At 41.1% G+C, this 13,643-nt stretch overlaps 1 protein-coding gene across 8 annotated transcripts in view; it reads left to right on the top strand.

The window, feature by feature from the left end:
- The window catches only part of ENOX1 (ecto-NOX disulfide-thiol exchanger 1), a 628,404-nt gene that overhangs the window by 426,916 nt on the left and 187,845 nt on the right, over positions 1-13,643 (top strand). For 7 of the 8 annotated variants that reach the window (XM_075591092.1, XM_075591093.1, XM_075591094.1 and 4 more), the window contains 2 exons: positions 7,066-7,233; positions 12,892-13,038. In XM_075591092.1, coding sequence (XP_075447207.1) covers positions 7,066-7,233; positions 12,892-13,038 — 315 coding nt within the window. The remainder of the gene's footprint in view (positions 1-7,065; positions 7,234-12,891; positions 13,039-13,643) is intronic. The other variant, XM_075591091.1, reaches the window with a different exon arrangement.

Genomic DNA, 13,643 nt, shown 5'->3' with positions numbered 1-13,643 from the left:
GAAGGAAGAAAGTGCCTGGGGAGAGACGTGCAGAGAGGAACTGTCCCTTTAAGTACCAATTTGTCTCCTCTCTGCTGCTGAGGGAGAGATGTCTGCAATTTTTAAAGCATTTAAGCTCTGCTTTTTCCTCCCTTTTTAATTCCTCTCTCCCATGCAAGCATCTACACCCAACTCGTAGAACTTTAAAAAATCAGCTCCAAACTGAATAAATATAAATAAAAAGCAATAAAAAGCAATAAGCAATAAAGAGCCAATTAAAATAAACTGATTTTAAAGCCAAAATCAGAGAACTGGGGTTGGGATGAAGCCACAGTGCCCATAACACACGGATTGTGGTTTTGCTGGGATGACCCACTGCAGTTTCACGGGGGAAATAAAAAGGGTTTTTAAAACAAACTAAATTAAACCCAAACGTCTCCCAGTCATCTGAAATAAACACCAAGTATTCCCATCCCAACTAATAAGAAAAGAAAATCTAATTGAAAACAATAAAGCACTTTTTTATGTTCTGTTTTCTGTTATGTTCTGATTCACACACCACCTCTCTCTGTGGGGAGTTCAGCTCAGTTCTCGCAGGCTCAAGAATTCCTTACAAACCTCTCTTTAAATCGGAGAAACACACAAATCAGTTTTGTTTGGAAAGCAATTAACACACACACCCACTGCAATCTCTCAAACCAGCCAGTAAAAAAGATTGGCTGCAAACTCCCAATACCAACACAATCAAAATAAATTAACACACTACTCTCCAAGCTCAGACACACCAATAAAAAAACTCCGTCACCAATGCTAGCAATACACACTGCAGACCACTTTCCTTCTGTTTATAATTCCACCCTTAATCCATCTGCACCTAAACCAAACTGCGATTCCATCGCACAGCTCTGTGCTTAGCAGCTCGATGGTGAACCTTAATTTTGGTTTGTATCTCACTCATTAAATACCACCTAAAGAATACAGTAGCATACCTAATCATAGTATACTGTACATTTTAAAAAGCATGTAGATCCATAGAAGCAGAGCAACTACACAATAATATAATAATAATATAATACACCACCACCAATAAATATAATGAATGACTGTAGGAGATCTCTGTTTGGAACCCCCATCTTGTCAAATTGTACCCGGCTACATTAAATTGTTATAATAATGTAAATCCTATTTCAGACATTACCCAAAATACATCATATAAATATTACACATATAAATACACATGGGAAAAAATAGAAGACGAGGAGTGAAACCGAAGAATATAAATGAAGAAGTTCTAATGGTAACTAAGGAACCATCCTCATGCAAAACATGTTATAGTATATTGTAAGGTATTAAACCATAATATTTCGGTCCTAAAGTCCAGTTACATCGCAGCATAGACACAGTGTTTCACAGCATTAACCTAGTATGACGTTGTGGTGATCATTTCCTCGGTTGAGCATCGCACGAGGACACCCAACACTCATTTGGCTAATGTCTCATAAATAGCTCGCAAAGTGGTGACATCATGGACCCAAAACATGAAAACAAAAACTTTGCTTAAAGAGACTTTCTCAATCCCAAATACAAGCAAACTGATGGTTTTGCCATTATCGGAACTCCTTCATATATATATTCTTCAGTTTCACTCCTTGTCTTTTCTGGTTTCATTGCTTTTTTCCTAATTTATTTTTTTGGATGTGTATGTGAAGTATTTATATAATGTATTAAGGGCAATGTAATGTCTCAAATAGGATTTCAATTATTATAGCACTTTTGTGTACCTGGGTACAATTTGATTAGATAGGGGGTTACTCCTATAGTCATTCATGATATTTATTGGTGTATTGTATGGTTATTTTCCTGCTATGGTTCTCCATACTTTAAAAAACATTTTTTTTGATGTTGTCTCTTTGTGTATGAATACATTTGATGAGATAATTTAGCACCTGTTTTTGTGCCACTTGTTTAACTAATTTTCTTCTTCCACTTTTATTTGGTCTTCCCTGTTTATCGTATCATTACAATTATTCTTTATTTTTGTGTAGTGCTGATGCTATACTCAGAGAGATGCGTCAACCTGAGTGCAGTGGTGACTGTTACAGGCATAAATAAAAACAATGTGAGGAGAGTCTGTTCTTGAGAGCTTTCAAGAGATGTATTAGAAGACAAAAATATACAAAAGTATTTTATGAAAGTCATTATAAGCAGAGAGACTTCTATCTGCAACTTAGATTCAATGTGATAGATTCAATGTGATAGTACAAAAAGGAGAAATTGAAAAGAGATAAGTTCAGGTATGGTGGGCTAACATTTTTTGTTTTGATAAGATGTAAAATGACATAGATGTGTAATGGATTGAAGGACAGGAGAGCAAACTTGAAGGGAATGTGTGATTTAACAAGGAGCCAGAAGAGGGATTTGAGGAGAGAGTTTGATGAGAAGCAAGTGGTTAAAGTAGGGAAGGCAGGAACGGATAAGAGCAGGTGTCAGAGTACGAGCTGTATAGTGAGAGAAGAAGGAAGAGGGCCAGATGATGATAGGGAGGAATCAGTAGGTAGGCAGCATCTTTGTTGGACAGGATCAACTGTTATACCATAACATTTTAGTTTGAAGGATATAATAGGACTGGTCTTTACTGGAAAAATCTGGATTTCTGCCAGAGTGGAAAGAGGTGTATGGTACAGTATGTGTTAAGTTGCACTGCTTCTGTAATACAGGAGTCCATGCTGCTCTTTTTGTTTTTATAGATAAATATATATTTTTCTTATTCGAAACTAGGGTTCTCCTGCAGGCTAATCGTGGAACTCCAAGCTATACTGACTCCTGTTTTCTATGGTATTTCATTTGTGTCATTTTTAAAATTCCCGTTCATGAATTCTTGTCCGGGATCAAAAATGTGGCAAATGGGGTCATCCTCACCCTCGACGGCTTCTTGAAGGCTATAATGACATTGCAAGTACTGGCAAACGTAAAAGAATGTTATATCTCTAGCAAGCGAGGAGTCCTTTTAAGCTAAAAATCTAGGCGACAACCTGGTTCATATAAAAAGTAAAAACAATACTTGATTTTGGGGTGGAATGGCTGTTTCAAAAGAGTATATTTTATGTCAATTTGTGTCTTTCAAACTTTATCTTTCTTATCCTATTATTATCCTCTTTTTAATTTCCTTTGACTATGATAAGAATGAAGAAATCTCCAGGCACTCCAAACGATATTTTAACTTTATTATCAAAATGTATTCAACATGCAGTATTTAGCAGACCAAAGTTTCGGCCTTCATCAGGGTGACAGATGGACACAACCCCCTCCCCCCCTTACATATAGCCCCAAGTGTCCAAAAATGATTGTGCCATTGTCATGGCATTCCACGATGGTGGCCGCTGTCACTGTGATGTCTGTGGGCTTAGCTCATTCTATGTAACAGCGTGTAGCATGACCTCTATGTCTACGCGAGTTGCCGTAGCGCTCCAATTAATGGGTCCCGCTCACCTGGTGTTTATCTCGGTAACGTCACATATTTAAAGTGATGCTGGTAAGAAATAACAACTATTTACCGTAACCATGAACTTACAAGTACGTTCTCTTATAAATTATAATAGCTATATTTCTACATCAATCGTCTCACTTTATAATAATGTATTTAGCATTTAGTTTGTATGTATATCTTTATTTGATGTAGTACCCACAGTGTACTCGGCGCCTTACAAAAGAGACACTATAGTAGAGGGAATTATAATATAAGAAGTTCAACAAAGAAAATAAGACAATAGGAAAGGAAATTCCTGACCCGAAGAGTTTACAATCTAAGTGGTATGATGGTAGATTTACAGAGGCAGCAGGGGAGGGAATAAGTGCAGTAGATGGCAGTGCTTGGCAACAGTGGTTGGTTGGATTGACTGTGTGTGCGGGAAAGTCACCATGAGTCAAGACTATTGAAATGCTTCATTTAGGAGGTGAGTTTTCAGGTTTGACTTAAAGGTGGGGAGACAGGTTAATTGGCGTATAGTGAGTGTGAGGGATTTACACAGGTAAGTGGCAGTTAGGGGAAAAGGATTAAGGTGACAGAGAGAGCAGTAGATGCAAAAGGGGGTGGGAAGGAGACAACAGTTATGGATAGAGCGCAGGAAACGAGCAGGGGCATAGCGACCCATGTGTACGGTGTTAATCTTTTTCATTATTTATACACGGTGCTGTCCTGAGATATGCACCCCCGACCATGCAACTTTTCAAGTAGCTTTTACCTAGTTATATTGACTATTATATATTTCTGTCAAATAAAAGTAGGATCATAATGAAAGAATTAAAGTAAAGGCAATTATTATAAAATAATATGCAATGCAGCGATCACCTGGTCTTCCTGTCCCTCCCCCTTGCAACATCACAAACAATATCTTCCTTTCTGGTCACAGATTAGAAGACATCAGTGCAATCACACTTAGAGAAGAGCAAAAATGAAATGACCAAGTTATGTTATTGTGGCCATGAGAGTGCTGTCTCTTGTAATGTTCACTGAAACCCTCCATATTATTATTCATGTAGCTTATATGAATTAGCATGGTCTCTTGGAATACGTCCACCATGATCCCATATTATGGACCCCTCAAACCCGCTATATTTTTGTCATGATGTTGACATATTATTCTCCTAACAAATATTGTATTCTAGGAGAATGTGGGAATATCTGTTGAATGACAGGGATTTCATGTGGTATAGTTGTGTTGTAGAAAACCTGCGAGTTCACGTTAATCTTCCCACCAATCTGTTTTATACGGTGGTGACACAGCATTGAAAACACACGACTGAAATGGTTATAATTGAGTTTTCTCTTCAAACTTCAAAATAGAAAACATCCTTTGCTTTCTTGTAAAGGAAATGGTGTTTTCAGCAATAATACAGATGGAATAAGTGCATCAAGGCACATAAATGTAACATTGGGAGAAAGGAGTTCCTGCTCCGAAGAGCTTACAATGTAATCGGCATCTGGACGACTAACAGAAACAGTGAGAGTAAATGTGGGTGCCTTGGCTAGAGTGTGTATGAGACCATACTGTAGTTTAGTAAGTAACGGTTATCCAGGATTATTTAAATGTTTCATTAAAAAAAAGAGAGAGATTGTTGAAGGTTGGCCTTAACCCCTGGAGCACCAAAGTTGCCACGGCAGCCCTGGCACTCACGATCACGTGACCGCTTCTCCAAAGGGAAGGAGGACATCCACTGCTGATGACTGAATGTAAGATGAGTTACTTCTTTCTGGGGAGCGCAGAATGCGATGTCCCCTACAAAAATTAGCAATACAATTATGATGTAGCTACTACGTTATTGAGCCCCTGGAGTGCGAGACTCCATGGCATGTAGCTGTGTCATTAGGCATCCAAAGAGTTACAGGTGTGCTTTTCTTACTCTTTTTTTGTTGTTTTGTTTTTGTTAGGTAGATGGGAAACAGGGGCTCTACAGGCCTGAACTGCATTAATTTCAGCTTCGGGGACTTCCTGGTTTTCCAAAATATTAACCCCCGAAGGTGCCCCCAGTTCTCTCTCCTGCTGGGTAAACAAAATTGATTTTTAAATGGTTTGCAGCACACTGGTCAACAGGCATTTCTGTTGCAGCTTCCTATTGGTCCATGTGCTGCAAGATATTTAAGAACCAGGAAGTACCGGCAGCAGCTACGGAGTAAAGTATCTCCGGATTAAGGGTCAACGCAGCTGAAATTACCAATTCAGCTAAGGAAGACCTCTTGCTTCCCACCACTGCTAAGAAAGGGGGCTAATTTACATGGAATACACCTTTAAGAAGCACAGTCGCGTTTGTGTTAACATTTTAAATACTTATATTACTGTTTTCCTTTCATGAGTGAAAAAGTGTGTAGCTTTTTGGCATTCACAGTGCTGCATGTCATTTCCCTCCAGTGGGGTTAATAAATGATGCATGAAATGTTTAACAAAAATGTAACATTGCTTCCAATAAGCATAATCCAGAAGGAACACAGAATGACAGAAATTCCAGCTTGAAAATAAGTTAATTACCATATTTAAAGGACTCCTTTTTAATTAAGTAACATTTTGTGAAGCCGAGCCATTTTTACTGTCAAAATGAATACGGACTAACGAGAAAGGCAGAAAAACAAAGTTGAAGTATCCAAGTCAATTGCAATTCCTTTTACTCCTTCTCTGCTGGAGAAGACGGCAAGACCATTTTGTAGTATGTGTTTGACCCGTACATACGGGGACCAGATTTTCAAAAGTAGAAACCTGGGACTCGTTCCAAAATGATGTACAAAACAAATGACCACTTAAAAATAAATATTATAATGATATTTCTCTATTAGCATCCCCATTTCTAATGTATTATTGATTTATTTCAGTTTCCTAACATAACACAAGCTCTCGAGTGTCGCCAAATAACGGCTTGATTTATATTAATAAATCATTTCATTAAGTGGTCTAATCTAAATAAACATGCAGAGTCTATTTTTACGGTTTTAAGAGTTTTAAGTGAGTCCTAACCGGGGACATTTGAACAATTTTGAGAAAATGGTCGGGACACCCGGACATTTAAGTAAAACCCGGGACTGTCCCGGCTAACCCGGAATGTATGGTAACCCGACCCATACAGCAGTAAGTGGGTTACTGAAAGGCTAGTCCTGGTTCCTGATTAGTGTAATAACCAGACACCATTGTTCTATAAAGGCCATGCAAGTTAATAAAGCTATGGTTGTGGTTTTTAAAAAAATAAAAGAATGAGACAATTCGAGATTACAGATCAGTGAGTGAAAACACCCCTAGGTTGAGACTTGCCAATTTAAACAACTGGTGTTATGAATATAAAGATGAAGATACTGTGCTGCTACTATATGGCTTCTGTGGGTTATTTGCTATGATGTTAAGAATTTTAATTACATAACATTCCCTTTGTTTTCTCTGCGTGTAGTAGATACAATCTATTTCCCCCTGTTGCATAAATGGAGCATCACACGCAGTGAGGTCTGCGGGTTTAACTAGAGCATAATCGTCTGTGCAGGGACATAAAATGTTTCTGGGTTTTTTTTGTCATATATTGTAAGATCTGTTTATATTGATTTATTTACAGATTCAATCTGTGTACCGGGCTTTGATCCGAGCATGAGTATGATGACTGGAATAACTCCAATTAATCCAATGATGGCAGGCATGGGTTTATTACCTCCACCACCACAGTTACCCATTGTCAAAGAGATCATTCACAGCAAAAGCTGCACCCTCTTTCCTCCTAACCCCAGTAAGTATTGTCACCTATTATATAGGATTATGGTCGGATATATGTGAAGAAAGACAGTGAAATGAAGTGAAATTGAAGTGGTAATATACAAACACAATTAAATTAATACTAAACAAATTATGATCAGTGCTAAGTGCAAAGTATGGTGTAGGAAGTTATACTTAATAAAAACAACCATTAACAGTTCTAAACAGTGTCAATAAGTTAATCATTGTTCAAACCAATCCCAGATTAAAAAAACTGTGAATAGTGAATGATTGAAGTCCAAAATGGATCCAGATGATATAGAGTTCCAATGTAACTTGAAAAGTGATTTAGTCAAATCACAGAAAGGAACCTGAAAAAATGTGGATGCTCCATAGCGTTACTCAGTAAACACAATTTAATAAAACAGCAAAGTGCACAAGGACCTGCCGATCTCTATCCTACCTACACTGGGACGCCTGATGCAGCAGAGGTTTTGTCTCTCTGACATGCGAGTTTTCATGCTCCCCTTGTGAGTGCAGGTCCTTGTGCTCTTTGCTGTTTTATTAAATTGTTTTTACTGAGTAACGCTATGGAGCATGCAGTTCTTATTTTTCTTTTTCATATATTACATATATACACACCTGTGTGTGTGCTTGTGTGTGTATTTATACATATATATATATATTTATATATATAGAACACACTTGACACACTTGTAGAACACACTTGACACACTAGCTTTGGGCAGTGCTGTGCCTTATATACCTCAGGAACAGGCACATCTCTGATGTCACTAATGGTGGACTCAGAACATGTTACCACTCCCCTTGAATACATATGACACCTCACCAGGGTGTGAGGGCAAACCTCCATGATTGATGCTGGCAACCCTGTAACTTACCAGGCTTACTGCCAGCATGAGAGAAAACTGTATGCCATTTTACATTTTATATATATATGTAGCCATGCTGTAAAATGGCATACAGTTTTCTCTCATGCTGGCAGTAAGCCTGGTAAGTTACTGGGTTGCCAGCATCAATCATGGAGGTTTGCCCTCACACCCTGGTGAGGTGTCATATGTATTCAAGGGGAGTGGTAACATGTTCTGAGTCCACCGTTAGTGACATCAGAGATGTGCCTGTTCCTGAGGTATATAAGGCACAGCACTGCCCAAAGTTAGTGTGTCAAGTGTGTTCTACAAGGCTGAGTTCAGAGCAGAAGGCCAAGGTGTCCACTAGTGAATTAACTAGTGACACAGTTCTAACTCAAGGGCCAGCAGCAGCAAGGCTGGCCGGGCCTACACTGTGTCCAGGGACCTGGCACAGGTGGTGATCTCCCTGAGGGGAGGGGTGATCCAACTCCATTGGAAGGGCGGACCTTTGGAAGGGAAAGCACAGACAATGATCGGCTAAGCTGCTAGCTGTGAGGGGCAGCTTGCCCATACCAACTACAATAAAGATGCCCTTGATCAAAGAAACCCCAATTTGTGAGTGTGAAGTTACTCCACAGTGGAAGGCACCACCAAGAAGGAGTTCCTCATCAGAACCATCTCCTTGCGGACGCAGAGATCCTGATGAGGTGGAGGCGCTGCACTGTATGTAGGTAGGACTCTAGCACACTACCTCAGCTGCCTGTCTGGGTTGACATTCCCCATACACCATCATGCGGGAGACTCAGGAGTCCTGTTGCCAACAGGTGCACCATCAGACACTACCATGTAATGGGGACTGGCTAGACCACAGGGGCCAATGTGAGATTAGGTGGGTCAGTCAGGTCAGAAAAGCTGTTATGTATATATATAGCAACTGTAAATATTCCTGTATATTCATTTGCATGTCTTAGACAGGTCTGCAACCCTGTCTTTCACCATTATCACCCAGCACACAGCACTTCCACTGCAGCAAGGGATTCTGGGAAATGACATGCAAATGAGCACACAGTGCCACCTTTTATCTCAAGCTCACATTACATTATATGTATATATATATTCACACACACACCAGAACGGCAGCACACAGTGAAATAAAGCCTCTGCAGAGGCAAGTGTGGTGCACTGTAAAGGGTAAATAGTTATAGTATGTGAGGCCGGGCATATGTGTGCATTTTGGACCCAATGAACCACTTTTATGTGATTATCCCTCATGCTGTGCCAGTATATTGGATCTCTAGGGATCCTCACAGACTATACACATATATGTACACACAGTGGTGGACGTGTGATGGTACTAGGGGTCCAGAGTACCACTATTTTATTTATTTTTACTTTCAGAATGTCACAACCTTTTTTCAATTTACAAGCTGATAGTGTCACTTACTTTTTAAAGAACAATGGCTTTGTTTTAGAAAGCCTCTCCCTCTGACTATTTTATAGCATATTTATTACTATCTAGCATACAGTTCAAACAACTTTGCCCCAATGTTTAATAAATTAAGACCTTTTTTAGTCAGTCACTGTACCACCATTTTAAGACACTTCTCCTGCTAAAAATGGGTTAGGCATATAATAATGACAATTAATCCTGTTTCGGAAGAGCTAATAATCAATTTCTTTCCATGGGGCACAGGGAGATAAAAATTATTTCACTCCCTCATTGCCTCTGCTCTTCCCAGAACGGGCTGCATCATTTGACGTCCTGCCAACGAACTGTGAACAGTGTGACTGATCCAGAATGATCTTTCTTCAGAACTTATCCTCTGATTCCTATGCAATATTTATTGATGCCATGTTTCCCTTTTTTAGGCCTCGGCCAGGGTGGCGCTGAGCGGGCGAGCGCGCTCATGCTGGCCGTTATGAAACACATTGAGGCAATGAGTGTGGCCAGCGTGAGCTAGCGCCCGCACATGCTTGGCGCTTAGATGCTTGCAGAGCAAGCAAATTTGATTTTGCCGCTCACAAGCGCGTCACGTGAGCGATTCGCCAAATGGGGGCGAACCAGCTCTGTGACTTAGTTGCCGCGCCCCCATACGAGCACGCACCTAGCCGGCCACAAATCGCCCGGCGAGAAAGGCGCAGCGCATGAGCCTGTAAGGTTTGCCAACTCTGGTGGTGCAGTATATTACACGTTTACTCTTTGAGGGACCGGTATGAGAGTGAAAGGGTTACGTATACCGTAGCTTAACCAATTACCTGTAACAGATTAATTATGTGGAATTAAAGGGGCTAACAAAGAGACTTAGGGCTAGATCCACAAAGCTCTAATATTTTCTTTTATTTGTATGTGCCAACATATTGCTCAGTGCATGTGGGATGGAGTTCAATAACATTGTATGACAAAAGAGTACATGCATGTTAAGAGAAACTCAGACAATAGGAAAAGGTGCTGTTAAATCACGGCTCATAATGTCTGGTTATCTAAACCAGTATTATTTTCCCTGAAGTTAAAACATATCCAAAAAGTTTATTATATGCAAAATCAACAGGCGTTGTTTATCTCAGAAGCATAGTCTTGCGTTAGCTTCCAATAACATGACGTTAAGTTTGTCAGCGTTACTCCTATCCAGACGCTGTTATCTAAAGTTTAAAAAAGAGAGGGAAATAACAGATTATGCTGTTAGTTAAATAATACCAAACTGAGGTGTTACACCCATCCAGACCCTATACAAGCCCTATTTCAGGATTTCAACGTAATTAACGACAAGCTTAGGTATGCGCTAACTAATATAAAGAACAGACAGGCCCCCCAAACATGCGGCTGTCACCTGCATAAAGACTGTGGGCTGTCAGCAGCCTAGCACCAGGTCGAACACAGCCTTGGGGGGACTTCGAAGGAGGTCAGCACGCCTGCGGTCCGTTCTGCCATTTGGCCTGGTTTCTGCATGTACGGAATGGCAAGCATAACTTCCCTGCATGTAGCCAGGTGTGAAATTGACTGGGGCTAGGAGCTTAAGAGGAGGCGAGTGCAGTACCTGGTAGTACAGTGAAATTGCAAAGGTATACATGCTCACCGCCAGATTTCTGCATCAAGTGCCTGCTCACCTGGAAGCCCTGCTGCAAAAGGTACACGTTTGCTTACGGTGTCTCGCATCAAGTGCCTGCTCACCTGGAAGTCTGGCAGACGACAACGATCTACAGTGCCTACTGAGCTTCTGCTCCTCCGAAGCAGCAGTTAGTACAGCGCAGTGCAGTGCTGGGTACTTCTGGGTCTCCCCCAGCAATGGAGCCGATGGCGTCCCTGGCAACGCCGGAAGATGAGCAGTCCTACCTACCATCGTCTTCTCCCTATCGCAGCAACAAGACTGGGCAGCCTGCCTCCCTAGCCCCCGAAGGACTGGGCGAGTTCCAGGCCACAGATGATCCTACTCACGTCGTACCATAGGCCCCCCTCAAGCAGCAATTAACGCGGGGAGTTCACAGCCTGCAATGGCTGCATTTATTTTTATTTATTTATTTATTTATAAAATGTTTTACCAGGAAGTAATACATTGAGCGTTACCTCTCGTTTTCAAGTATGTCCTGGGCATAGTTAATATGACAAATAATACATGGTTACAAATACAGTTACATAAATGAACAGGGTATACATTATATGCAATACATTGCATTGCACAGAGGATAATACCAATTGGAAGAATATTCAGCAGAAGGCTAGAGAGCAAGATCAGGCTTAACAAGATCCTACATCCACATAAGAATAGAGCTTAGATCAGACCTACAGGTCTGGGACAGTTTCATAACAGTTCAATGGAAGAAGCCTATGGCTGATGGGCATACAATCCAGTTCACACGCAGCCAGAGCGCATGGTTTTGGGGCATATTTTAACAGAGTATGGTGTGCAGGGGCATGGCAATATAAATGGCATAAGAGAGGCTTAACAAAAAACCTAGCCTTCCTGGAATTGTTCTGAATAATAGTGGCAGCTGAGTTAAGGGCTCACAAACTAGATAATAAACACGTCATCTTTTAGACAGATAATTTAGGGATAGTGTGCACAGTAAATAGTTTAGTGGAAACATCTCACCCCAGGAATAAGGCTGAATAAGAGACTGGCATTGCTATGGATGAGCCACAACATAGACCTTAAAATGAAGCACATGGGGACTGTAAGTCACGCTACAATACATCTGTAGCATGGAACCAGTGACAAATGAAATATTGAGGTGCCAGATAAGAAGCCACAGAACAGTATGCAAGAATAAAAATTTAGCCACGCTATTCAAAACGGATTTTGTGGCGCTTTAAAGATAGAGGGACTAGTGCCTGCATCAAAATGGAAAAGTGACACAGGCTTGCTCAGTAAAAACAGCATTATGGGAGGGGAAAGTGTAACCTGCAAGATACATACGTCAAAAATAGGCAAGGGAGTATGGGGAGCACCTGCCGAGGCAGGGGGCCAAAGAGTTATGCCTAGTAGGTAGCAAAGCTATTCGTTAAGCAAAGACCAGGCGGGCGAGGCATTTTTGGTACAGAGGAACCTGACACTGCTGTCAAAATATCAGTCACAGTGTATTTAAGCTTTGCTTGCAGGCATGTGGCATGGACCCAAAAACCTTTGGCACTCATTCATTCAGGATAGAGGCCGCACCAGCAGCTGAGGAAGGGTGCTCTGCAGATGACATTAAAAAGCGGGGCAGGTGGAAATCTGAGTGCTACAGGTTATATGTAAGAGCCAAGCAAAATGGAGACCGTTCGGGTGCAAAATAAACGCAGGCGTGTAACTTCACCGGTACTAATGCATTTCTTATCATTGCAGCAAATCAGCCACTTAGCCAGCCGGAGGTGTGTCTCGTGGACCACGCGTTTGTGCACTGGGCCGCTAAGACGGCGCAGGACAGATTGTACGGTCTGCAGTTAGGGATTCCGCACGAAACGATGGATATACAGTGGCTGGGGCAGAGAGGTATGTGTTGGGACACATTACTAGCAAAGTTGGAAAACACAGGGACGGAGCAGGGGGTAAAGCCCGGCGTTATCTTACACCTAGGGCAGGGGTCTGCAACCTTTCTACGAAGAAGATACTTTTTTTTAAAGTTTTTTTGACACATACATGATACATACATGATATATACATCTACTGTACACATACACTAATAGGTATATATAAGCATTAACATATGACAAACTTACTTAAACCAGAATTAGGGGGAGGGGGGAATAAATTGCATCTCACAATAATAAGTCCTTTTATTTAGTTGTTCATTGTTCTTCTGTGGATAACAGTTTGTTAAGACAGGCAGGGAAAGGAAGGATTGGCCGCAGAGTAAGGGCCAGGCCCCAGCAGCTGGAAGGCGGAAGTGGCGCCCAACCTCTGGCCAGGCCTAACGTTCAGCACCGGCCACCTGGGCCCCTGACAGATCCAGTTGTATTTACTCAAAGAGCCGCATGATGTGGATCATGAGCCATGGGTTGCAGACCATGGGAATAGAAAACACACAGGCTGACTGCACAAGGATAAAAGCGATAGTTATAATGTCCGAGATAATATCTAGGAGGACATGGCAAGGG

Source organism: Ascaphus truei, chromosome 3 (genome assembly GCF_040206685.1).
Source record: "Ascaphus truei isolate aAscTru1 chromosome 3, aAscTru1.hap1, whole genome shotgun sequence".
In the NCBI taxonomy this organism is placed as follows: Eukaryota; Metazoa; Chordata; class Amphibia; order Anura; family Ascaphidae; genus Ascaphus; species Ascaphus truei.
The sequence above is the reverse complement of the archived record's forward strand: the minus strand, read 5'-3'. Positions and strand labels throughout refer to the sequence as shown.